This window comes from Cavia porcellus, unplaced genomic scaffold, assembly GCF_034190915.1.
Source record: "Cavia porcellus strain 051 isolate PalLab524CR breed Dunkin Hartley unplaced genomic scaffold, mCavPor4.1 scaffold_12, whole genome shotgun sequence".
NCBI classification, from domain to species: domain Eukaryota; kingdom Metazoa; phylum Chordata; class Mammalia; order Rodentia; family Caviidae; genus Cavia; species Cavia porcellus.
In genome coordinates this window covers 25,528,275-25,556,251 of record NW_026947495.1, presented here as the reverse complement: position 1 = coordinate 25,556,251, position 27,977 = coordinate 25,528,275, and the positions used below count along the sequence as shown (strand labels likewise).

The following is a 27,977-nucleotide window of genomic DNA, read 5'->3' as shown; positions in this document are numbered from 1 at the left end:
GTTCATTAGGGAGATTGGCCTGTAGTTCTCTTTTTTAGTTGGGTCTTTCTCAGGTTTTGGTACTAGAGTAATATTTGCTTCCAGGAATGACTTAGGAAGAATTGCTTCCCTTTTGATTTCATTGAAGAGTTTGAGGAGTGTCGGCATTAAGTCCTCTGTCGACGTCGCTCCCGGCCGGCAGGAAAGACACACGACAAGGTCTGGCGGTGGTCAGGCTTTTCTTTATTCTCTCCTTATACAGTCTGCCCCGAAGCCTCTACCGGTCCGCTCTCCGCGGCTCCTTCCGTGCTTCAGTCTGCCCCGAAGCCTCTACCGGTCCGCTCCCCGCGGCTCCTTTTGTGCTTCAGTCTCCCCCGAAGCCTCTACCGGTCCGCTCCCCGCGGCTCCTTTTGTGCTTCTCTCTCTCTCGGGGGTGGAGGCACTGGCTATATATAGGATTAATAGCTAGGCAGACTACCCTGTGAGGCGGGAACTTAGTGGGGTGATAAGAAACAGGTGCCACACAGGCGGGCTCGATGAGAGGGGTAATCTAGCCCAGGCTTTTGTACTTTCCCACAGGCCTCGCAATCACCGCGTCTGATGACTTGACAGTGCCACGGCTCCCAACATCTCCCCCTATTTTATTTTAAATGATGGCTACGCGCATCGCAGCCCGTCCTGGATAGAGTGCAGAGGCCTATGCCCCGAACTGAGGCCCACCGTAGGCCCTTAGCGTAGACCCTGGTCGGCCGTCCCAGGGTCCACCAAGGCCTTGAGGCCCTCGTCCTTTTTTCTAGGGCCAGGAATGAACCGGACGGAACCTGGTTGCACATAGGCATGCACTCATTTCTCTCCACGAATCCCCTCGGAGAGAAATTTATCTAACAATCCAGCGGCTTTCGAGCGGAACGGGGTAGGGCCTGGCTTAGGTTGAGTCGTGCTGGGGAGGCACGCTCTTACCCGTCATTGACTCACCCACCCTGCTACATGTTGTTGTCTAGGGAGGAGAATGTGGGAAGCCTGTCACTTTTAAACGCGGTCGTAGGCCATGTGAGCGAGCCATGCGTATACAAGGGTAGCACATAGGGGAGCAAGCCGTTCCAGGCCCCCAAAAAGGGATTGTCCTGCAGTTCTTTTAGGGCTCATCTTGTTGTTGGGTCTGCGGTTGGCCTCTGGTGGAACAGGCCTGATCTTCAGTCGAGGGACTTGTCGCGTCAACCTCTCTGGGACCCACATTGGCTCTCGTCCCGATTCCTGTCCTGCAGCTGCAGCACTGTGTAGGAGAATGCAGTCCACCGCCGCGTCTCGGGGTTGATCAATCCCCGTACGGGCCACCAAATGTCGATGTCGCTCCCGGCCGGCAGGAAAGACACACGACAAGGTCTGGCGGTGGTCAGGCTTTTCTTTATTCTCTCCTTATACAGTCTGCCCCGAAGCCTCTACCGGTCCGCTCTCCGCGGCTCCTTCCGTGCTTCAGTCTGCCCCGAAGCCTCTACCGGTCCGCTCCCCGCGGCTCCTTTTGTGCTTCAGTCTCCCCCGAAGCCTCTACCGGTCCGCTCCCCGCGGCTCCTTTTGTGCTTCTCTCTCTCTCGGGGGTGGAGGCACTGGCTATATATAGGATTAATAGCTAGGCAGACTACCCTGTGAGGCGGGAACTTAGTGGGGTGATAAGAAACAGGTGCCACACAGGCGGGCTCGATGAGAGGGGTAATCTAGCTCAGGCTTTTGTACTTTCCCACAGGCCTCGCAATCACCGCGTCTGATGACTTGACAGTGCCACGGCTCCCAACAGTCCTCTTTGTATTTCTTGTAGAATTCTGCAGTGAATCCGTCTGGGCCTGGGCTCTTCTTTGTAGGTAAGGACTTAATTACATTTTCAATTTCATTGATAGAAATTGGGTTGTTTGGCAGTTTTACATCTTCTTGATCCAGCTTAGGTGCTTCTTATGTTTCTAGGAATCTGTCCATTTCTTCTGTGTTATTGAACCTATAAGAGTAGAGGTTTTTGAAATAAGTGTTGACGATCTTCTGTATTTCCACAGAGTCTGTAGTGATTTCACCTTTTTCATTTCTTATTGCATGAATTTGAGCTTTTTCTTTCCTTTTTAAAATAAGATTGGCTAGGGATCTATCCATTTTGAAGGACAGTTTTTCAGGGTACATCAGTCTAGGTTGGAAATCATTTTCCTTTAGAATCTGAAATATTTAACTCCATGCTCTTCTTGACTTTATTGTTTGTGCTGAGAAGTCTGTTGTGATTCTAATAAGTTTTCCTTTATAGGTGATTGTCTTTTCTCTCTGACAGCTTTTAATATTCTATTCTTATGTTGGATTTCTGGAATGGTGATTATTATATGTCTAGGGTGTTATAGCTATTTGGAGTTCTATATGTTTCACTAATCCTAATGTCAGTTTCCATTCTCATGCTTGGGAAATTTTCAGCTATTACTTTTGTAAATAGTCTCTTGATATCATTTGTGTTGTCCTCTTCTTTTTCATTTATCCCTATCAATCTTATGTTGTTTTTCTTTGAGTCATCTTGCAGCTGTTGGATTGTTATTTCTTGATTCCTTGTTATTTTTAAGAGATCTTTCCTTTCCTGTTCACTAGCTGCAATCTTGTCTTCAAGGTCTGAAATTCTGTCTTCACTTTCATTGAGGCAGTTTTGACAACTTTCTATGGAATTTTTGATTTCCTGTATATCTCTTTGAATCTGCCTTATGTATTCTGTGTTTCTTATATTGTTCATCCAGGTACTTTATCTTTTTGTTTTGTTTCTCTAATGTTTTAACTGTGTTTTCTTTAGGTGTGTTCAGCATCTCTGTCATTACTTTTATCATTTCTTGTTTACCTGGGAGGTTATTTCTATTTTGAATTCCTTTAAAGCTTCCCAGAGTTGCTTCTTTATTTCAGTTGCTACTATTTCAGGTATTTCGGTCTATGGCATATATTTTCTTTATGTACATGGCTCCTAGGCTTTCTTGGGATGGGCTGGATGTTTGAGATTACATTTTGGTCTTTTGTTTTGTAATTTTCCTATATTTCCGTGTTTCAAGTGTTGTTCCAAAGCTTCCCCTGGGCGTGTTGGAAATTGTCTCCTATGTCCTGAGCTGCTGGGACTCCTCTGATAGTGTAGCTCCCTCCTTGGCCAGTGAGGCCCCCGGATGAAAAGAACGTTACCAGGCGTGGCTCAGGTAGGCCTAAAGCCTCCCCATGCTGCATCGCTCCCTCCTCCTGCAGTAAAGCTCTCCGGAATGAAAGAAAGCCATCAGGCTCTATCCAGGTGGGCCCAAATCCTGCCAAGCCCAATGTAGTGTGCAAGCCCAGCGGGCCCCCAACCACCCAGAGCCAGGATCTGAAACTCTCCTGGGGATTGGATGTTGTGCAGCATCCACCTCCTTGGGTGGCAATGCTCCCAGGGCTGAAAGAAGGTCACCTGCACCGCCTAGGCAGCCTCAAACCTCCTCCACAGTGCAGCTCACTCCTTAAGGCTGCAGCAGTGGCAGCGGTGCTCTCCAAGCCAAGAGAAAGTCGCTGGCAAGCCCCCAGCAGGCCCCCCGCAGCTCAGCTCAGCTCCCTCCTTCAGATGGCGGCAGTGGCTGTGGTGCTCTCCAGGCCAAGAGAAGGCTATTGGCAAGGCCCAAGCAGGCTCCCAAGATTAAATAAATTAATGCACATTGGATGTTTGAGCAGCACATGGTACAAATTCAAAACTCAGTAAGAATTAGTCATGATGGATCTGTTAAAGACAATCATGGAATTAAACACAGAACAACAACCAAAAAAGAGTCATGTACTTCATCTATTCTGTAGCCATAAATAATGATATCTGACACCAATCATCAGAATTTCATTTGCACTGCTTATCTCTTTTAAAAAATGGGTCTTTCTTCTTGCTTTGCATTGATGGCAAAACTTTGCTTTTTGCTGTAAATCTAAGAGACATGTTGTTTTCTAGTGTCCTTCCCATTTCATTATACACTTGGAGTATCTATAATACATTCTGTACAGTAGTCCACAGAAGTGATTTAGGCTTTCTTTATAGTGTAATCTGAATGCCACTTAGATATATTTTTAGTTGTTAGAGATACATAAAGTAATTATTAGACAAAAGCATCCTATGCCATTCTTATATGCCAGAGACCACCTACTCATTTTGGACTGTCAAGTTGATTCCTTTTTGTGTTTCAGACCTTGGAATAAAATAAAATCTCCTACCATTTCTGTACATTTATCTGAACTTTTAACAAATTTGTTTTTGTATAAATTGCTTGTTTTGATTCAAATCTAGGTATAAGAATTTTGGCCAGACAATATTGGTGGTGGCAAGTTAGTTCCCCATCATAATCTTGTGGGCATTGCTGACTTGTATGGAGAAGGCTTGACACATTTCCTTAACATGTGCTTTCTTCAGGTAGTAGTAATAGTATAACATGGGTGTAATATTGTATTTTAGTGTTTGAAGTTCTTTTATATTGTGAGGACTTTTTTGTTTTTTTTTTTAGATGGCAGATAAAGAATGCAAGAAGTTCTTAGAAATTGTTAGAAATTCAGCTTTGAAAGAAAAATTTCCTTTTTTCTGGGTTTTCATCATAAGAGTATCCTGAGATTATCGAGTTGATTTTGAATTTTTAAAATCTTATTTCACCTCCACCTTTATGTGTCAGTGGATGTGTTCTGTGTATAGTACACTGAGACAAACTACAGAAATTAAATCCCAAGTCTGACTAAACACGCCATTGGTATCATTAATCTGTGATTTCTAACTTTTTAATTGGTTCTATAATAAGTTAACATTACATATTTGAACTAAAAAAAGCTTAAATAAATGCCTCTGGCAAATTTTTGGTGATATACTCTGTAGACAGGATATAGTTAATTGTGATATGTTAGCCCAACTTGAATAAGTTAGGAAAGCTCTGTGTGTGTGTGTGTGTGTGTGTGTGTGTGTGTGTGTGTGTGTGGTGTCATTAGCCAATAAGCTAGTAGCCTGGATAGAATAAAAAGGGAACAAAGAAGAGAGAAGTTTTCCCTTTTTGTTTGTTGAGGGTGCTCTGGTCTTTGCTTTGCTTTTGAATGTTTGTCTCCCATTCCTTCAGGTTTTCAGTACAGACACCTTCCAATGCCAGCCCTTTGGCTTTTACACTGGACTCTGCAGTGAGCTCCAGGCCTTTGACCTTTGACTGAACCCTCTGGTTATCACCATGCAGACAGCCATTTTGCAATCTTCTACCCTTGATTTTGCAGGTGGCCACTGTAAGCCTATCTAGTAAATTGTTTATATAATCATATTAAATCTGTTCCTTTACTGAATTCTTCCTGATACAGATTTTGATACCATGAGTGGGATCAGGAGGCTTTCACCCAGATTTCAGAGGAAGGCCTTAGAAGCCAGACAGTGTGTCCCTAAGAGGGAAGTATGTGAAGCTGTGAGAGTGAAGCCAAAAGTGAAGTGGACCCTGAGAAATCAAAGAAGCCAGGAATGTGGAGCAACTGAGAAAAGCTGCATGGAAGAAACAAAGTCAGCCCAAGAAAAAGGTCATAGGGTCTGCAACCACAGGCAATGCTACAGGGGCAGAATTCCACAAAACCTTTGTATTCCACATCTCACTGAAACTTACCCTGTGTGCTGGACACAGAGCTACAGAATTTAATATTTTCCCTGCTGAGTTTCAGTATTTCTTTGATCCTGTTGGTTTTTATCCTGCATTACTTCCTTTTAGAATGAGAATGTTTACCTTGCTCCATTGTATATTTGGCAGGGTTTAAATTTCTTTTTGATTTTTATAGGTGATTACAGCTAAAAATTTGCCTTGAGTCTCAGAGGAGACTTTCTTTGGAGTTGAACTTTTCAGCAATACTGAAACTATTAGGCTTTTGGCAATACTCAGAGATAGACTAAATGCATTTTGCATAAAGAGATGTGCATGAGTCTGTGAGGGGTCAGGGGTATAAAGATAAGGTTTATGCCTAGACATTACTCTAAAGCCTCATGTGATTATAGACAGGGCTTTTGTAAGGTGATTGGATCATGAAACACTATATTCATGGTGGACTACTTCACAGATGAGTTCATAGCTAAATGTGCTATTAGAAAGTGGGACATGGTCAAAAGAGGTGAGTTACTAGGGGCATGTCCTGGAAGGGTATAACTCCCTTCAATGATTGTCCTGTTGTGCTGTCTGTTTCCCTGGTGCCGTGATGTGAGGAGCTTTACTTTACGATGACCATCTGCCATGATGTCCTGCTCTTTGGAGCTACTTGACCATGGATTGTAAATGTGAACCAAAACAAACCTTTCCTTTGAGTTTTAGGTGTCAGGTATTGTCCTAACAATAAAAAAGTGACTAAGACAAAGGGTATAGAGAATTTTAAATCATTTAAATCCACAGTCTAAAAACACTGTAATGGAAGGTCCCTCCTCCCACTAGTAAAGCTAGAATAGCTGGACCTGATAGAGAAAATGCAATTGGAAGTTGTTATCAAGTAAATCATACCGAATGGTCAGCTAACTCTAAAGACAGACATTGCTTTTATGTCAGATGCAAACCATTTCTCATTGCAAATACCTTTCTGATCCATTTCTCTAATCCGAACTTCTGGATCCCAACAGTTCTCTTGGATCACCCTGAAGACTTTGCCATCTTTTACCATCTTTGCTTCTCCCTGAGGAGAAAATTCAAATCAGTAAAAGATCACCTAAAAAAATCTACTTGGGTTAATCTTTCTTTGTATGCTTTGGAACATGTTTCTTCTCTAATATTTTTTAGGAATTTTAAAAAACTTAATTGACATGGATATGGAAATCTACTCATTAAAAGAATTCAACTTTTCTTCCTCATGCCTTGCTTTGTCTTGGAGTTGAAGAAATGTGCTCTGTGGTTTTCAGTAATTGGACAGAGTGGTAGTAATATCATGGTCATAGCCTTTGGGTCTGCATGACTAAGGAGGGATGATCACTTTGATTATGTGAACTACTGGCTGTAAGATCCAAGAGGATAGCCCAATGTCTGGAAAATTTTAGCTCTATAACATTTTAGAATTGGCAGGAACCTTTGAGATAGACAATAGTCTAACCTTCTTCTTTTTTCAGAAGCAACATATAGACAGTGAAAACCAGTGCTTTGTTTAGCAGGGCAAGTCCCACTCATGTCAACATACATAGGAGGAGGGAACAATGAAGTGAATCAAACTAAAAGTGTGTAAAAGCGTGTACAGAATTTGGTGCTGAGATGCTCAATTCCACCATGCACCCTGCCTGCCTAGGTATCCTACCTCTTAAAAATTGTGTGTTTTTAAATTGACAGATAGTATTTTATATATTTTGGTTGATAACATGATGTTTTGACATACGTGTGTTTTGTAGAATAGCTAAATAAAATTAATATATCAATTAATTTTTGTGGTAAGAGCACAAAATTATTCGTAATTTTCAAGTATATAATACAGTATTAATAATTATAGTCATGATGTAGTAAAATACATTTTTTGAATTTATTTCTCCTGAAATTTTATATACTTTAAACTTTTCTTGTCTCTTCTCATCCCTTTCCACCCCACCTTGTTCCCAGTCCCTGGAAATCACCATTTCACTAACTGCTTTTGAGTTTGACTTGTTTAGATCCATAAATAAGTTAATGTTGTATTTATCTTTCTGTGCCTGACTTATTTTATTTAACACAATAACCTCTAGGTTCATTCAGGTGGTTGTTGCAAATAATGAGTTTGATGATATTTCCTTTTTTTTAAAAGGGTGAATACTGTTGCAGTTAACATGAGAGAGCAATTTCTCTGCAACATACTGATTTAATTTCCTTTGACTATATACTCAGAAAAGAAATTGCTGGTAATCCTACTTAAGATTATGTTAGGAAACTATACAGATTTATCAAAAGATACAGAAAAAGTACTTGGCAAATATCAACAATCTTTCATGATAAAAATTTTCAATAGGTTAGCTTTAGAGTATATGTACCTCAATATAATAAATTTCATGTATTATAATCTCACACCTAATGTCATACTTGATGATGTTGAGAGCTTTTCTTCTAAGATCAGGAATGAGATGAGGTTGTCAACTTTTGCTCCTTCTATTCAATATAGTACTAAAGGTTTTAGATAAAGCAATTAGTTGGCGGGGGGAGTACCTAATCAGAAAGGAACAAGAAAAATTGCCTTTATTTGTAAGAAAGGACTCCAAAAAAACCCTGTTATAACTAATAAGTAAATGAATAAAGTTGAAAGATGCAGTATCAGCACAAAGACTGGTAATAGTTGGGCTATCTGAAAAGTAAATCAAGAAAATAATTCCATTTGTAATAATATCACAAAAGATAAAATACTAGGAATAAATTTAATCAAAGAGATGAAAGATCCATATATTGAAAACTATAAAATATTGCTAAAGGAAATTAAAGAAAACACAAATATATGGAAATCTATGGCCATGGGTTGGAGCAGTTAATATTGTTAAAATGTATAGATTATACAAAAAGCCTATAAATACAATGAAATCTTTATCAAAACTCCATTGAAAGTTTTCCCAGAAATAAAAAAATGAGTTTAAAATTTGTATGAAGCCATAAAGGACCCTAAATAGTGAAAGCAATATTGAACAAAAACAACAAAGTTAGAGACATTAACTACTAATGCATAGCAAAGGAAAATTTAAGTCTGTGGAGTGAGAGAAAGTACAGTATTAGAAAACCATACATCTGATACAGAGATAACATAGGCCAAATGTATAAGTAATTTAGTAGCAAACAAAACAAAACCAAATCCAAAACAACCAAACAAAACTCAAGTAACTCAACTGAAAATAAGTAAAGACTTGAAAAAACAGTTTACAGTAAACATCTGTGATGGCGCATGCCTATAATTCCAGCACTCAAGAGGCTGAGGCAGGAGGATCGTTTCCAGTTCAAGGCCAGCCTGGGCTACAAAATCAGCTCAAGGCCAGTCTGAACTGCATAGTGAGACTCTGTCTCAAAAAAAGAAAAAAAAATTTTTTTCAAAAGAAGACATATGGTCTTAGTTGATGGGTATATGAAAAAGACTCAACATCTCTAGTCATCAGGAAAATGCAAATTAAAACCAAAATAAGATATGACTTTACCCTTTTTTAGGATGGCCATTATTAAAAAGATAAATGATAATGAGTGTCATTGTGCCACAACTCCTGCCTCTGACAGTGATTGTAAAGAATCAACTCCTGATCTCCCTTAACTTACATTCAGGAACCCAGAGTCTTTACAAGGCTATACATGTGCTCCAAGGATCAGTAGTCGATGATAAAGGAGGAAATAAGAAGTTTCTAGGTCCTGCTTTTTAATATTGATCTCAATACCAACAAAGATTTAAAGTAAGCTAATACTAAAGTAATTAGAGCAAACTGCTCTAATTTATGCCACCAGAATCCAATCTCATTTTTCTAAACTCTCAAAACCAATTTTTTTTAGTTAAATAATTTCCTCAGGCCATCATCACTATCCAGACAACCCATTTTAAATTCACTTCTAAATATTTTAAAATCCAGAAAAACAAGGTATAGTGCAATATATAATACTGTTGGGATCAAAGGCCTTGGATCCTATGTGTGGACCACTTACCATCCTGGGTCCTCAGGTTCAACCACTATAATATAAGAGCTTAAAATAAAAATGTGTAAGGTTTTTCTGCAGGAATGTGGTGTGATGTGCCATCCAGATCTCCCTTCAAGAAAAAAGAGGACTTATTTTTCCAGCTACTGGGAGTATTTCCAGTAGACAGCTTGTAGATGTTAGTTCCCAAGGAAACAGTTTTGTCTGAAATGAACTGCTACCCTCAAGTCCTGTTACATTTCCAGGGAAGTCCATTTCCCATCACTGATCATTATGGAGGTGTAAAAGCCTCTCTTCCTTGGCTTTTTTCCTCCCAACTTAGGACAAATGCAAAGGATAGCTTCAAAGCCCCATGTAAGTTAAGTTGAAGTCTCTATTGAGACTACATGACAACCCCATATTCCTCCCTGGTTTATCTTTCTTTCTTCTCTTCCCTTCTGACATTTTTAAATGAAGAGTACTCCTTTATGCACTTACTGTATGTGAATATCAGTCTCATAGTCTAAATCTGAGGGAGCCTAACCTGTGGAGTTCCTGACTCTTAAGTTTTAGTTCTATTACTATCCCCCAACAAGTTCAAATATAATTATTACCTGGTACTGCGTGTCTCATCAGCAATGGATTTTCTTTCTTTCTTTTTTTTTTTATTCAAGAGGAAAAAGAGAAAAACACAAAACAAAACAAAGCAGTGTAAGGTTACACATAATACAGAACTACAAAAAAAAAACCATAACAGTAAGAAATCACCTGTTAATAGATTACATAATATCATCTTGGAAATAGTTGCTCAAATCACAGTATCAAAGAATACAAAGTAGACATTCAAAGGGAGAGACTGCAAACAGCTGTGTTCAATGATCCAAAAACATTAATATGGTCAGCTATTTAACATCCCTAAACACACTTGTTGTTATATCCGTTAGAGCTCTTTTTTTTTCCCCTCCCTCTCTTTTTTATAACAAAATTTACACATTTTGGATTTTATTACTCCTTAGTTCTTATTACTTTTTTGCGGGGGAGAGAATAAAGTCAAATATGGCAAAACAAAGCTGTAAGTCAAAACCAAGGATAGACATAGCACATGATGTAGAACAGAGTACAAGGTCATCAACAATGGTTATCAACATTGTCTCTTGTTTCCTTAAAATGAATTGTCCATCTCATTAGATATTACAAAGCCGGACAAAACAGTGGAGAACAAGACCAACAAAACCTAGGCATTGTGAACATTACAGGACTTCCAAAGGAGACAATAGTCAAACCAGAATGGGCATCTTTGTGAATCTTATTGCCTTCAAATTAGTTGCCTATACCTTCAAACTTGCTACTATCGCACAGAATATAAAAACAGAGTCTAATCAGTCAAAACAAGATCTTGGGAGTATTACAGGACTTCAAAACAAGTTAATAGGAGATCAAAAAGAGTTACTACTATATATCCTAATTTTTTAAGTTTTTCCCTTAATTAAAATAAACATAAGAAATAGCTAAATAATTTTTTTAAAGAATAGTAGTTACCATAGTGTCTGTCTTTTTCCTTAAAATATTTGGATAAAACTTCATATACTATAGCTTCAAATATTTCCATATCAAAAAGCCCAGAGTAAAGCCTTTCTAATTAATAAGTGAAAATTTTATAAGGCTTCAAGGCCACATAATGGGGAATCATGATTATCACATATTTTTATATATTTGAATCATTACTTACATTAGGGAAACTATTCGGTATTCATACATGCGAGATTGATTTATTTCGCTTATGAGTATGGTCTCAAGCTGCGCCCATTTATTGATAAATATCTCAATGCGATCCTTCTTTATAGCTGAATAATACTCCATTGTATAGAAATACCACAACTTTTTTATCCATTCCTCAGTTGATGGACACTTGGGTTGTTTCCAAGATCTGGCGATTACAAATTGTGCTGCTATAAACATAGGTGCACATATATCCCTGTGGTATGATGCTTTCAGTTCTTCTGGGAATATGCCTAGAAGTGGAATAGCTGGAATAAATGGGATTTCCAATCCCAACTTTTTGAGAAACCTCCAGACAGACCTCCACAAAGGCTGTACCAGTCTACACTCCCACCAACAGTGCAGGAGAGTTCCTTTTTCCCCACAGCCTCTCCAGCATTTGTTGTTGTTGGTTTTCTTGATCCTGGCCATTCTTTCAGGAGTGAGATGGTATCTCAGTGTGGTTTTAATTTGCATTTCTCTAATGACCAATGATGATGAGCATTTTTTCATGTATTTATTTGCCATTTGCATTTCTTCATCTGAGAATTGCGTATTCATCTCAGATGCCCATTTTTGGATTGGATCTTTGAATTTTGAAGGTCTGAGTTTTTTTAATTCTTTATATGTTTTAGACAAGAGTCCCTTGTCTGAGAGAGAGTTCACTAAAATCTTTTCCCAGTTTGTGGGTTTTCTTTTCACTATGCTGGAGATTTCTTTTGACATGCAAAAACTTTTTAATAAGAAGTGGTCCCAGTTATTGATTCTGGGAAGTATTTCCCGTGCAGTTTGAGTCCTATTCATGAATTCTCTACCTACTCCTATGTCTCCTATGTTTCTACCCAATTTGTCTTCCAATAGATTTAGCGTTTCTGTTTTAATATTCAGATCTTTGACCCATTTAGATTTTAATTTAGTACATGGTGATAGACATGGGTCTAGCTTTAGTTTTCGGCAAATGGAGAGCCAGTTTTTCCAGCACCATTTATTAAAGAGACTGTCGTTCTTCCAGTGAACCTGCTTGGCTCCTTTATCGAAGATAAGGTGGTTGAGTGTGTTTGTAGTTGTGGTTGTATCTTCTAATCTATTCCATTGATCTTCAGCTCTGTTTTGATTCCAATACCATGTTGATTTTACTACTGTTGCTTTGTAGTATAATTTCAAGTCAGGGATTGTGATGCCTCCTGCTTTGTCTTTGCTGCTTAGAATTGCTTTTGCGATTCTAGGTCTCTTCTGGTTCCAGATGAAATTTAGGAGTGATTTCTCTAGATCTATAAGGTATGTTGATGGTATTTCTATTGGGATTGCATTGAATCTGTATAAGAGTTTTGGGAGAATGGCCATCTTCACAATGTTTGTTCTTCCTATCCATGAGCAAGGGATGTCTTTCCATTTTCTGAGATCATCTTCAATTTCCTTTTTCAGTGTAATATAGTTTTCACTGTATAAGTCTTTCACTTCTTTCATAAGAGTAATTCCTAAATATTTCATTTTTTTGCTTGCTAATGTGAATAGTCCAGTTTCCCTTATTTCCCTCTCTGTGGTTTTGTTGTTTGTGTATAGGAATGCTATTGATTTCTGAGTATTGATTTTGTATCCAGCCACATTACTGAATTTATTTATTGTATCTAAGAGTCTTTCAATGGAGCTTAGGGGGTCTTCTATGTAGAGTATCATGTCATCTGCAAACAATGACAACTTAACTTCTTCTTTTCCTATCTTTACCCCTTTTATTTCTCTTTCTTGCCTAATTGCTCTGGCTAGTACTTCCAGTACTATATTAAATAGGAGTGGTGATAAAGGACATCCTTGTCTTGTGCCTGATTTTAAAGTAAAGGCTTTCAATTTTTGGCCATTTAGTATGATGCTGGCTGTTGGTTTGTCATAAATGGCCTTTATTATATTGAGGTAAAGACCATCTATTCCAATTTTCTGTAGAGTTTTTATCATGAATAAATGTTGGACCTTATCGAAGGCTTTTTCTGCATCTATAGAAATGATCATGTGATTCTTATTTTTGGCTTTATTGATATGGTGGATTACATTTATTGATTTGCGTATGTTGAACCATCCTTGCATTCCTGGGATGAATCCCACTTGGTCATGGTGTATAATCTTCTTGATGATTTGCTGGATCCTATTTGCCAATATTTTATTGAGGATTTTTGCATCTGTGTTCATTAGGGAGATCGGTCTATAGTTCTCTTTTTTAGTTGGGTCTTTCTCAGGTTTTGGTACTAGAGTGATATTTGCTTCCAGGAATGACTTAGGAAGGATTGCTTCCCTTTCAATTTCATTGAATAGTTTGAGGAGTGTCGGCATTAGGTCTTCTTTGTATTTCTTGTAGAATTCTGCAGTGAATCCGTCTGGGCCTGGGCTCTTCTTGGTGGGTAAGGACTTAATTACATTTTCAATTTCAGTAACAGAGATTGGGTTATTCAACAGTTTTACATCCTCTTGATCTAGCTTTGGCACTTCATATGCTTCTAAGAATCTGTCTATTTCTTCTGTGTTATCAAACTTTTGAGAGTAGAGGTTTTCAAAATAGGTGTTGATGATCTTCTGTATTTCTATTGGGTCTGTAGTGACTTCTCCTTTTTCATTTCTTATTGCATGAATTTGAGCTTTTTCTTCCCTTTTTTAAATAAGGTTGGCTAGGGGCTTATCGATTTTATTTATTCTTTCAAAGAACCAACTCTTTGATTTGTTGATCCTTTGGATTGTTTTCTTAGTCTCTATTGCATTGATTTCTGCTCTGATTTTTATAATTTCCTCTCTTCTTTTGGCTTTGGGCTTGACTCGCTCTTCTTTTTCTAGCTGTTTGAGGTGTAGCATCAAGTTATTTATTTGTATTCGTTCTGTTTTCCTGATGTGGGAACTCAGTGCAATAAATTTTCCTCTCAGGACGGCTTTCATTGCATCCCACAGATTCTGGTAAGTTGTATCTGCATTTTCATTTTCTTTTAGATATTGTTTGATTTCTTCTTTAATTTCTTCTGTGACCCACTGATTACTCAAGAGTGTGTTATTCAGTTTCCATGTGTTTGTGGGATTTTTGCGGTATCTTTTATCATTAATTTCTAATTTCAGAGCGCTGTGATCCGATAACATGCAAGGGATGATTTCAGCTCTTTTGCACTTGTTTAAATATGTTCTATGAGCTAATATATGGTCTATTTTAGAAAATGATCCATGTACTGCTGAGAAGAATGTGCATTCTGATGTTGTTGGGTGGAACATTCTGTATATGTCTATCAAACCCATTTGTTCACAGGTATGATTCAGTTCTGTTATTTCTTTACTCATTTTCTGTCTGGTCGATCTGTCCCTTGGTGTCAATGGCGTATTAAGGTCTCCCGTTACAATTGTGTTACTGATAATTTGAGTTTTCATTTCTGTTAATAATTGTTTTATATAACTGGGCGCTCTGGAGTTTGGTGCGTATATATTTAAGATAGTTATCTCTTCCTCTTGGAGTTTTCCCTTTACGAGTATGTAGTGACCTTCTTTGTCCTTTATGGTCATTGTTGGTTTAAAGTTCACGTTGTCTGCAAACAGAATGGCTACTCCTGCCTTTTTTTGGATTCCTGCTGCATGAAGAATTGTTTTCCATCCTTTGACTTTCAGTCTGTGAGTATCCTTCTGGGTTAGATGGGTTTCCTGTAAACAGCATATGGTTGGATTTTGTTTCTTGATCCATTCTGCTAGTCTGTTTCTTTTGATTGGTGCATTGAGACCATTTACATTAATGGTTATTACTGTTAAATGTTGTTTAATTGTAGGATTCTTATCTCTCTGCTGTTGCATCTTTATCTTTCTGTTCTGTTTAATTATTTGCTTTGCTTAGTGGTTTTTTCCTTTGTGTATCTAAACTGTCTTTCAATATTTTTTGCAGGGTTGGTTTGGTGTTCATGAAGTTCTTCAGCTGTTCTTTGTCATGGAAGTATCGTATTTCACCATCTATTTTAAATGATAGTTTTGCAGGATATATCAGTCTAGGTTGGAAATCATTTTGCTTTAGGATCTGGAATACTTCACTCCATGCTCTTCTTGACTTTATTGTTTGTGATGAGAAGTCTGCTGTGATTCTGATAGGTTTTCCTTTATAAGTGATCTGTCTTTTCTCTCTGACAGCTTTTAATAATCTATTCTTGTGTTGGATTTCTGGGATGGTGATTATTATATGTCTGGGTGTAGTTTTATTTTGGTTATGACTATTTGGAGTTCTATATGCTTCACTGATCCTGATGTCAGTTTCTGATCTCATGCTTGGGAAGTTTTCAGCTATTGCTTCTCTAAATATCCTCTTGATATCCTTTATGTTGTCTCCTTCTTTTTCATTAATCCCTATCATTCTTATGTTATTCTTCTTTGCATCATCTTGCAGTTGTTGAATTGTTGTTTCCTGATTCCTTGTTATTTTTAAAAGATCTTTCCTTTCCTGTTCACTTGCTGCAATCCTGTCTTCAAGGTCTGAAATTCTATCTTCACTTTCATTAAGGCGGTTTTTACAACTTTCAGTGGAGTTTTTTATTTCCTGTATATCTCTGTGCATCTGCATTATGTATTCTGTTTGTTTCTTATATTGCTCATCTAGGGATTCTATCTTTTTGTTTAATTCCTCCAATTTTTTATCTGTGTTTTCTTTAGATATATTTAGAATCTCTTTCATTTCTTTTATCATTTCTTCTTTTATCTGGGAAATTATTTCGAGTTTGAATTTCTTTAAAGCTTCCTGGAGTTGCTTGTCAACTTCAGTAGCTATTGTGTCTAATATATGAGGAGGATGGGATATATTTTCTTCTAAATACACTTCTCCTAGGGTTTCCTGAGATGGGCTGGAGGTTTGAGGTTGTAATTTGGTCTTTCGTTTTGTCATTTTCCTATATTTCTGTGTTTCAAGTGTTATTTGAAAGCCTCCTCAGGATCTGTTGAAAATCCCCTTCTATGTTTGCAGCTACTGAGACTCTGGCACCGCGCTACCCCAGGCCATTGGGCCTGCAGAACCAATGGCCCTTCTCTGCTTGTTCAGAACTCCGCGGTTCCAGACAAGCTGGGCCTCAGGGACATTGTGCGCCCACCTGCCCCTTGGTAGATCCACAGCTCTTGGATCGCAGCCGGGTTAGGGTACTCACCACAGACCGCAGTGCCTCAGGAGCCTGTGATCCCTCCCTGCTTGCAGAGATATCCACAGACCTCCAGACAAAGGAAGGGCCTCCTGCGGGCACTCCGGATCTACCCAGCTCCTCCTCCGCACGCAGATGGCTATGCGCGGCTGGGCACAGGCCGAGGTGCCTCAGGAACCCGGGACCCCTCCTCCTCCAGACAAAGGAAGGGGCCTCTGCAGGCGCACCGGATCCGCGCAGCTCCTCCTCCGCACACCGATGGCCAGGCGCGGCTGGGCCCGGGCCGAGGTGCCTCAGGAACCCGGGACCCCTCCTCCTCCAGACAAAGGAAGGGGCCTCTGCAGGCGCACCAGATCTGCGCAGCTCCTCCTCCGCACACCGATGGCCAGGCGCGGCTGGGCCCGGCCGAGGTGCCTCAGGAACCCGGGACCCCTCCTCCTCCAGACAAAGGAAGGGGCCTCTGCAGGCGCTCCGGATCCGCGCAGCTCCTCCTCCGCACACCGATGGCCAGGCGCGGCTGGGCCCGGGCCGAGGTGCCTCAGGAACCCGGGACCCCTCCTCCTCCAGACAAAGGAAGGGGCCTCTGCAGGCGCTCCGGATCCGCGCGGCTCCTCCTCCGCACACCGATGGCCAGGCGCGGCTGGGCCCGGGCGAGGTGCCTCAGGAACCCGGGACCCCTCCTCCTCCAGACAAAGGAAGGGGCCTCTGCAGGCGCTCCGGATCCGCGCGGCTCCTCCTCCGCACACCGATGGCCAGGCGCAGCTCAGCAATGGATTTTCAAGCTTAGTATTTCACTGTCAGATTTCCATTCTCCTCCCCTATGCATAGTGCCCATTTAGGCTACCTCTCCCCAGACTAATCAAGATGTTATGGAGGTGGGCCTTGAGGTGCTGGGTTCGCACAAATGACCCAGTCCCTGTTGCCAGGAAACAATCTGTAATCATTTCAGTGATATCTAGACAGCCCAAGAATTAAGAGAGCTCCATAGAGAGACCCTCTTGTGGCCACCTCAAACTCAATTTGCTTAACCTGTTTTCTTCTCTCTTGAATCTGTTTGTCCTTCTGTTCTTGATATCTGCATTATCTTTTTTTTTGTATCTGTCAGTTTTTTTCACTTTTTTGGGTCTAATATGCTATTGTTCACCCATTTCCCAATATTATTGACTTTTTTGGCACTGGGGATTGAATTCACAATCTTTCACTTGCCAGGCAAGCACTTATGCTGCTGAGCTAAATCCCTGGCCCAATACTGTTGATTTTATCTCTAAAATGTATGCTGCAACAGTGCATCTATCTACCTTCACTACTCAGCCATGGTTCACACTCCTGTTCACTTGAATTACTGCTTAGCCTCCAGCCCAATCTGTCTGCTTCAGCTTTTGAAAACCTTCAACCCAGTCTGACAAAGCAGTCAGTGTTTAAATATCCTACACAGATCTTGCCACTGTCCCTCTTACAATTCCTAAATGGATTTTCACTACCTTCAAGGTAAAATCTCTTTAACCTGTCCTATAAGATGGTGCATAATTTAACTCCTTCGCATTCCTATACCTTTAGAAATCATTTCTTAAAAGAGTCTTTTCAAAATACTCAAATTTAAATGTTCCATCTGTGTTGTTTGGAACCTGACTGATCTAGTTTAAAAAATATCTAAACATATTAAATAATATTATGGTATTCCTATATGTATATGCATATCTAAGTAAAACATAAGAAAAGATCTGGAAAAATAGCTACCAAATTATTAATAGGAATTACTTTTGAAGGTAAAGAGTGCTAGTTCAAGGGAATTGTCGCTTTATTACTAAATGCTTAGATTTAAAAAGGAAAATTTAGAGGACCTCCAGTGGCATGCAGGACCAAGCTGAGCTGGCCTCTTCCATGCCTGCACTGTCCCGCTGCTGCCCTCTGGGACCCTCCTCCCTCCTGGACCTAGTGATACTGTTGATCTTTGGCTCCCACTCCCCCCCTCCCCCAGAACCTTGCACTGCAATGGATTAACCATGCTGTGTCAATAGGAGACTCAGTAACCCCTCATCCAAACAGAAGACCTCAGCAGGCTTCTATCAGTGTGGTGAGTTTACCCCTAAAATAGGAATACAGTTTGTCATCTTCAGTGAGTAAACAGGAGCAATAGCCAAGCACCCTCCAGAAGTAGAACCGTGGTGAGATTGACAAGAGTTTGGGTGACTCCTTCCTCCACACAGAGAACATCAAGTAGGTTGAGGAGAGTGCCAATAAGGCCTCCCCCAACCTGGAGAAAATTAAAAGGGCTTATGAGACACCCAGTGACACAGTAGGGCCCCAGACTAGACAAACACTATAAACGGAGATCTGGTGACTCAGAACAACCTGCAGACATAATAACAGCAGGAACTAAGGGTTGAATTACATCAATACTCCTAGGCTTGTCAGCCTAGGAAGAATATAGAACTCACCCAACAGGCCCTGCAGGAGGAATTCAGGTGACTGACCCACCTCTTCATTGTGGCACCCAGTAATAGGACAAACACCAACCACACAGTAGGATCCTAAGATACACACTACTGATAGGTGAGACTAGTTAGTTTGAAAGGCCAAATATTATCCTGAAAGGTGAAAATGACAAAACAGAAAAGCAAAATCCAATCTCAAACATCTAGTCCATCAGGAGCAAGTAAAGGAGACACTGAAATAGAGGACTTTAAAAGTCACATACCAGAAATCTCTGAAAAGATAGCAAATTAAATAAAAAAGACAAATCCATGAGGCTATAGAGGAAATCAAATTAGAAATAATCTCATGTAAGGACAGAAATAATAACATTAGTAAAGGAGTTTCTCAGCACAGCTAGAGAAGAAATAGATAAAAAAAAAATACGGGAGCATGGGAAACTGACTGAAACCTTGAATGAACAATGTAGAAAACAAGCAGAATACATGAAACAAACTCAGAGATATCCAGGAAACAAAAAATTCTCTTGAAAGCTGGCAAAACCATTTAAATGAAGCTAAGGATAGAATTTTGGATCTTGAGGATAGGTTCCCAATTAGCCATCATGAAAGGCTAGAACTTTTAAAAATAACAAAGCAGCATGAAATGACAATCTGGCAGCTTCAAGATGATGCCAAGAGAAACAATATAAGACTAATAGGCATCAATGAAGATGCAGAAGTCAATGCAAATGACATAGGTAAACTATTCACAGAAGTAATAGAAAATTTCCCAAACATGGGGAAAAATATGATATGCATATAACTGAGTCATATAAAATGCCAAACAGTAACAACCAACATAAATCTACACCCAGACATATAATAATTAAGATCCCAGACATATAAAAACAGAATACCAAAAGCTGTTAGAGAAAAGACACAATTCACCTATCAAGGAAAACCCTTTAGAATCATGGCAGACTTTTCAGCACAAATCCTCAAGTCAATTTGAGCTTGGAGTGAGGTGTTTCAAGCCCTGAAACAAAACAACTTTCAACCTAGGTTGATGTACCCAGAAAATAATATACTTCCATGACAAAGAACAACTGAAGAAATTTATACCCAACAAACCAACCCTAGAAAGAGTATTGAAAGACATATGAGGTAAAGATAAAAATAACCACAATCTCCAGAACAACAACAGAAAGAAACCACCAGACAGGAAAAGCAATTAAACAAGGGGGAAAAACAGAAAACAAACAGCTTGACCATAACATGACGAAGTTGAGCCAGTACATATCTGTTATATCCACAAATGTAAGTGACCTCAATTCACCTATCAAAAGAAACAGGTTGAAGAATGAATCAAGAAACAGGATCCCACAATATACTGTATACAAGAAACACATCTGACTCAAAAAGAAACTCATAGATTAAAACTCAAGGGATGGAAAACAGTATTCCATGCAAAAGGAACTCAGAGAAAAGCAGGGGTAACTTCTGTTTGCAATAATGTGAACTTCAAACCTAAAATGATTAAAAGAGATAAAGAAGGTCACTATGTACTTGTCAGTAGAAAAATTCAAGAGGAAAAGCTAACAATTATAAATATATATGCACCAAATATAGGAGTGCCCAACTATGTGAGACAAATACTAAGGGACATGAAAAACCAAATATACAAGAACACAATTATAACAGGGGACCTTAATACCTCGATTGTCCCAAAGAGATAGATCAACTAGACAGGAAGTCAGCAAAGAGATAATAGAACTGTATCATACATGTGAGCAAATGCACTTAGTAGATGTTTACAGAGTATTCCACCCAACCACATCAGAATATACATTCTTCTCAGCTGTGCATAGGACATTCTCCAAGATAGACTATATAATAAACCATAATGCATTCTTAAATGCAAAGGGATTGAAACTATCCTATGCATATATCTGACCATAGTGCACTAAAATTGGAAGTTAATGGCAAAAGACATTGCAAAACATGCATAAATGCATGAAAATTAATAAAGAACCTTCTGAACAACCACTGGGTTACAGATGAAATTAAAGAAGAAATAAAACAATACTTATGGTGTGCCCAGTGTGGGGAGAAGGAGCCAGAAGAAGATCTGAACACCTGTCTCTGCCTGTCAGACACTGCCACCAGAAGATCCTTTCCTCTTAGTGCCCATAATGGGCAGAGAGAGCCAGAAGAAGATCCAAAGATCCGCCTTTGCCTGCCAGGTGATGCCACTGGAAGGGCCTTTCCTTTGAGTAGCCAGCATGGGCAGAGAGAGCCAAAAGATCATCTGCCTCTGCCTTCTGGGCACTGCCACTAGAAGGCCTTTCTGCTGAGTGACCAGCACAGGCAGAGAGAGCCAGAAGAAGATCCGAAGATCTGCCTCTATCTGCTGGGCACTACCACTGGAAGGCCTTTTCCTCTGCATGCCTAGTGCAAGCAGAGATAGCCAGAAGAGGATCCATCTCTGCCTGCCAGGTGCTGCCACCAGAAGGTCCTTTCCTCCACACGCCCAGCATGGGCTGAGGGAGACAGACAGATCTACCTCTGCCTGCTGCACACTGCTGCCAAAAGGCCATGTCCTGCAGGAGACCAGCATGGCCAGAAAGAACCAGCAGATCTGCCTTCACTGTCAGGGAGCTGCCACTGGAAGCCTCCTTCCTACAGGCAGTCAGCAGGAGCAGGGACACACACCCAGGTAAGGTCTGTGCATCCGTAGGCCCCGATTGGAGGCCCTTGGTTCCCTCAGGCAGTCATCACCCACTAGCAGAGTCAGACAAACACACAACTGTGTGTCTGCCAGCATCATGGGAGTCCCAATGTAGACACACAGACTGAGAGAAGCAGCCCCACCTCCATGCACCCTGATCATCAATGAAGCCACAGATTAGCTGCATAGGTTTGGAGAAGCCTGCTTCACACCTGTCACCTCCCTGTGAATCTAGAATTAGAGGAACCCAGGTGCCTGTCCCATCTCCCTACACTGCCCAGTGGCAGTCAACGTGTAAAGTGCCTGGGGCCCCTCGACCAGCTTGTTGGGATGAACCCAGGAGACCATCAAGATGAAGGAGCAAAGGGAAAACTCAGACCTCTACCCACACAAAATAAGTCTGGGAGATACAGTCATGAGAGAAATGGAAGTCATTCACCTGAAGTTTCTGAGAGGATAGCAACTGAAGTAAGGAAACAACTTCATGAGATTGTAAAAGCAGTCAAACCAGATATAACATCTCAAGTAAAAGAAGAAATCACAAACATACTGAAAAAATTGTTCACCAGGTCTAAAGAAGACAAAACAATAGAGAGGAGCATACGAAAATGATAGAAACCTTGAATGAATGTAGAAAGGAATTACAATGCATGAAACATTCAAAGAGAGATGCAAGAAATTAAAAATTCAATCAAGAGCTGGCAAAAGCACTTGAAAGAGACTGAAGATAGACTTTCAAAACTTGAAGATAGGATTGCAGGTGGTGATCATGAAAGGAAATATTTCTTAAAAATAACACAGGATCAGGAAGTAACTCAAGGCTGCAAGATGAGGCAAGGAAGCATAATTTAAGAGCGATAGGTATCAGTGAAGAAGCAGGGGTCAGCACAAATGAAATTAAAAGGATATTCACAGAAGTAATACAAGAAAACTTCCCAAACATGGGAAATGGATCTGGCATGCAGATAATGAGGTATATCCAACCAGCCATAACCAAAGTAAATTTACATTCAGCCTGTAATAATCAAGAGCTCAGAAATTCAGCACAAAAACAGAATATTAAAAGCTGTTACAGAGAGGAGACAGATCACCTATAAAGGAAAAACAATCAGAATTACAGCAGACTTATCAACACAAACCATCAAGTCAAGAAGGCTTTGGAGTGAGAACTCTGAAAGAAAACAACTTCCAACCCAGATTGATCTACCCAGCAAAACTGTCTTTCAAAATTGATGGAAAAATAAGATACTTCCATGATAAAGAACAACTAAAGGAACTTATGACCACCAAACCAACCCTACAGAGTGTGCTGAAGAATATTCTAGAGACAGATAAGGATGACCATGGTTCCAGGAACAGCAGTAAAGGAGGATCACCAAACAAGACAGGCAATTGAATGAAGGGGAAAAAGAGGAGGGTGAACAACAGGAGTATAGCAGGGCAGAGACAATGTATGTTGGTTATAACCGTTAATGTAGACAGCCTCAGGTCAGCAATAAAAAGAAACACAGAGAAAGTGGATGAAAAACAAGATCTATCAATATACTGTGTACAAGAAACACATTTAACTGGAAAGAAAATTCATAGACTGAAAATCAAAGGAGAGAAAACAATTGTTCCATGTGACAGAAAAAAAAAAAAAGCAAGAGTAACTTGCCAATAAACTGCAGGATGAATAAGAAAGATATGGTATTTTCATGCAGTGGAAAGCTACCCAGCTATAAAGTAGAATAATCTCAAGGCCCCTGTAGGTAAATGGATGCAACTGGAGATCATGTCTATGGCTGAAGCAGTTCAAACTCATACATGTGAACCCTAGCATAAGAAATAGAAAGAGTTAATGGGATCCAAAAGCAAAATAGTTAATGTAAGAGCAAAGGGAAGAAATACCTTGGAGGGAAAGGTGGCAACTACTGTCAATTTTTAAAATTATCTTATCTTGAACTCTTGCATTGCATATGCAATTTTGTAAGGTTTGGCTTTCTTTTGTCTTGTTAGATTTTATACTGTCAGATAGTAGGAGCAGCTATTTTGAATATAATGGAATATATTATGATAATCATGGTTTCCTATTATATTGCTTTGAAGTCTTATAATGCTTTTATTCACTGGTTTGATTCATTTTATTCTGTTTTGTTTGATTTTATTATGTGTTATGGTATGAACAGCTATTTTGAAGAAAACAAGACATGGTAGTCATTGCTGGTTTACTATCATCTTATTTTGAAGTGCTACCATGCTTTTGTTCTTCTGTTTTGACTGGTTATATCCTGTTGTGTTTCATTTGCTTTTATTATGTGTGATGGTATAGAAAATTTTTTTTGAGGAAAATGAGATAGTGTAGCAGCCATTGTTCATTTCCTGTTATTTGGTTTTGAAATCCTGTAATGCTTTCATTCTTTTGAATGGTTTTATGCTATTTGGTTATGTATGATATTATTGTGTATAAAAACAAGGTCAACTATTTTCAAGTAAAGAGACATTATGGTAGTTACTGTTGATGTCTGGTTGTGTTGTTGTGAAGTGCTGTGTTGCTTGTATTATCCTGTTCTGATTTGCTTTGTTTTGTTCTCTTTTCTTCTATTCTCTTTAAAATAAAAAAATAATAAAACAATACTTACAACTCAGTGAAAATATGGAAACAACATACCATAATATGTGGAATGCAATGAAAGCAATCTTAAGAAGGAAATATATAGCAATAATTGTCATATCAAGAAAACAGGATGAGCACACATAAGCACACATAAACAACTTAATGCTACATCTCAAGCTTCTAGAAAAAAAAGCAAGTTAAGCCCAAAGCTCATAGAAGAGAGGAAATTGTAAAGATTGAAACAGAAATTAATGCAATTGAAACTAAAAAAAATAAAGAATTAATGAATCAAAAAGCTGTTTTTTAAGAGAATAAAAACACTGATAAACCTCTGGCTAACCTTATCAAGAAAAAGAAAAAAAAACCCAAATTCACACAATAAGGACTGAAAAGAAGGAAATTACTACAGATCTCATGGAAATTTAAAGGATCATGAACACCTATTTTGAAAACTTCTACTCACATAGAGTGGAAAACAGGAAATGGACAGATTTCTAGAAACTTATTAATGACCAAAGCTCAATCAAGAAGATATAGCAATTTTGAACAACCCAATAACAGCTATTGAAATTGAAAATGTGATTAAAAACTTAGAAACAAAGAAAAGCCCAGGTCCTGATGAATTCACAGCTGATTTCTATCAAAAATTTAGAGAAGATTTAATACCAACACTCCTTAAACTCTTGAATGAAATTGAAAGAGAAGCATTTCTCCCTAACTCATTCTTGGAGGTGAGTATCAGTCTGATACCAAAACCAGAGAAACACCCAACCACAAAGGAGAACTATAGCCCATTCTCACTAATGAGCATTGCTGCAAAGATTCTCAATAAAATACTGGCAAATAGAATGCAACAAATCATCAAGAAGATTATATATCACAACCAGGTGGGATTCATTCCAGGAATTTAGGGATAGTTTAACATATGCAAATCAATAAATGTAATATGCCACATGAACAGAGCCAAAAACCAAAACCACATGATCATCTCAATAGATGCTGCAAAAGCTTTTGATAAAGTCCAGCACTTATTCATGGTAAAAACCCTTCAGTAACTCAGAATACACAGTATCTACCCCAATTTCATAAAGGCCATCTATGACAAACCAACAGTCAACATTATACTAAATGGACAAAAACTGAAAGCTTTCACTCTAAAACCGGGAACAAGACAAGGATGTCCACTGTCACCACTCCTATTCAATATAGTTCTGGAAGTACTAGCCAGAGCAATCAGACAAGGGAGAGAAATAAAAGGAATAAAGACAGAAAAGACAAAGTTAAATTATCACTATTTGCAGATGACATGATACTCTATATAAAAGACCCCCAAAACTCCATTAAAAGACTACTAGAGGTAATAAACAGATTCAGCAGTGTAGCTAGATACAAAGTCAGTGCTCAAAAATCAATATCATTTCTATACACAAACAAAAAACTCACTGAGAGAGAAATTATGGAAATATTGCCTTTCACAATAGCATATAAAAAACAAAATACCTAGGAATCAACCTAACCAAGAATGTAAAAGATCTATATGCTGAAAATTCTACTACATTAACAAAGGAGATTGAAGAAGATATTAGAAAATGGAAGGACATTCCTTGCTCTTGGCTAGGAAGAACCAACATTGTGAAAATGGCCATTCTCCCAAAACTATTACACAGATTTAATGAAACCCCAATCAAACCAGTAATGTACCTTACACATTTTGAAAAACACTCCTAAAATTAATTTGGAAACAGAAGAAACCTAGAATAGCAAAGGCATTTCTGGGCAATAAAGGCAAGTCAGGGGGCATCTCAATTCCTGACTTCAAACTATACTACAAAGGTGCAGTGATAAGATTAACATGATACTGGCAAAGAAACAGACCTGAACAGATTAGAAGATGCAAACTCAACTCACACAAAGGCACTCAGCCACCTTATATTTGACAAAGGGGCTAAACATGTTCACTGGAAGGATAGCCTCTTTAATAAATGGTGTTGGAAAAATTGGCTCTCCACATGCCAAAAACTGAAACTAGACTCATGCTGATCAACATGCACTAAACTAAAATCACAATGGATCAAAGTTCTAAGTATTAAAACAGAAACACTAAATCTACTGGGAGACAAGATTGGTAGACATCTTGGAGACATAGGGGTAGGCAGTGAATTCATGAACAAAATGCAAACCACATGGGAAACACTTCAAAGAATCAACAACTGGGACCTTATATTATTAAAAAGTTTTTGCACTTCAAGAGAAATCATCAACAGAGTAGAAAGAAAGCCCACAGAATGGGAAAAAAATTTAGCCAGCAACCCCTCAGACAAAGGACTTATATCCAAAATATATAAAGAATTTAAAAACATCAGGCCCCCCAAATTCAAAACCCTCTCCAAAAATGGGCATCTGAGAAGAACACACATTTCTCAGATGAAGACATACAAATGGCAAATAAGTATGTGAAGAAATGTTCACCATCACTGGTCATTCAAGAAATACAAATTAAAACAGCATTGAGATTTCATCTCATGCCAGAAAGAATGGCCGCCATCAAGAAAACAACTGATGGATTCTGAACCGGCATAGCGAGCCGCTTGTGTGCACCATGGACTCCTTCCCCCATGCTGCGCCAAATCTGCCTGCCTCACAGGAACCAAAAAAAAGAGAGACATCTCCAAGAAGGTTAAACAGCTACCCTCTCCCCGGTGCCACACCCTCTTTCCTGCCTCAGAGCAGACTGTACGGACCAGACTGAAAGAAAGAAATGTCTGGGGATGAACAGATAAAATCTCAGCACCAAAGCTGCAACCCATGCCTCTGGAAACCATGATTTGAATTCCCTGCCACCGCTGCATCTGAATAGACACAGCAGGGACAGAGACACGAAAGCTCTGAGAGCAGGAATTGGCAAATGGAGTTGAGAGTGGGACTGGCAGGGAGCCCTGCATTGACCTGTGGTGAGTGAGAGGAATGAGGACCCTTCCATAGACTAGGAGGCTCCAACAGAGGACATTCTGGGACCAGACAGACTAGCCAGAACAGGACGCTGCAATGACTTTAGTCGCATATTCCCCTCTCAAGCAGGATTGGTGGGGAGCGCTTGGCCTGGGTGACGCTGTGGACTAAGACCCAGTAGTCTAGCCCAAACCAGGTCCCAGTGCCTGGCAGTGTACCCTAGCAGTGAAGCATTCAGTAGGTTGACCTGGAGGGGTGGGCCCAGCAGAGGCTGCCCAGGTCTGTGTCTCCCTAGTACATTGCTGTGGTTGGGAACACCTAGCCAGCACAATTCAAACAAATTGTAACTGATAAAGACCAAACTGGGCCTCCTATATATGCCTGTATGGAAGGAACAAAAAATATGAGAAGAGGAGGCAAAAAGAAAGGGTCCTTGGCCCCCAATCCTGAGAACACTGATCCAAGAAAGGTAAATGAAAAGGAGGACAGAAAACATGCAATGTCAGACATGGCACCAATAGAAATAAAGTGATATCTCCAGAGCCTCATAGACAAGTTTAAAAATGAAGTATTTAACGACCTAAAGCAAGATATAAGTAGAATAGATAGAGAAATGCTAAGCACTGCCCAAGAAAAAACAGATGGTGGAATGGAAGAACAGAAAAAAAGGGGAGAATTGTTTGATGGAGAAAATAGAGAAAACATAGAATACATGAAGCAGGTTCAAAGAGATTACAAGGAAACTAAAAACCCTTTTGAAAGCTGGCATAACAGCTTGAAAGAAACTAAGGATAGATTATCTGAACTGGAGGACAGATTTGTAATGTGGGAGCATGAAATGAAAAACTT

General features: G+C 39.5%; 1 protein-coding gene across 3 annotated transcripts in view; it reads right to left on the bottom strand.

Moving 5' to 3' along the window:
* Positions 1-27,977, bottom strand: part of Acmsd (aminocarboxymuconate semialdehyde decarboxylase) — a 93,682-nt gene that overhangs the window by 51,884 nt on the left and 13,821 nt on the right. For all 3 annotated transcript variants that reach the window (XR_010050775.1, XM_013142633.2, XM_003478596.4), the window contains one exon: positions 6,549-6,645. Coding sequence is in view for 2 of the 3 variants with exons in the window: in XM_013142633.2 (XP_012998087.1) it covers positions 6,549-6,645 (97 nt within the window). In the remaining variant the exon portion in view is untranslated. The remainder of the gene's footprint in view (positions 1-6,548; positions 6,646-27,977) is intronic.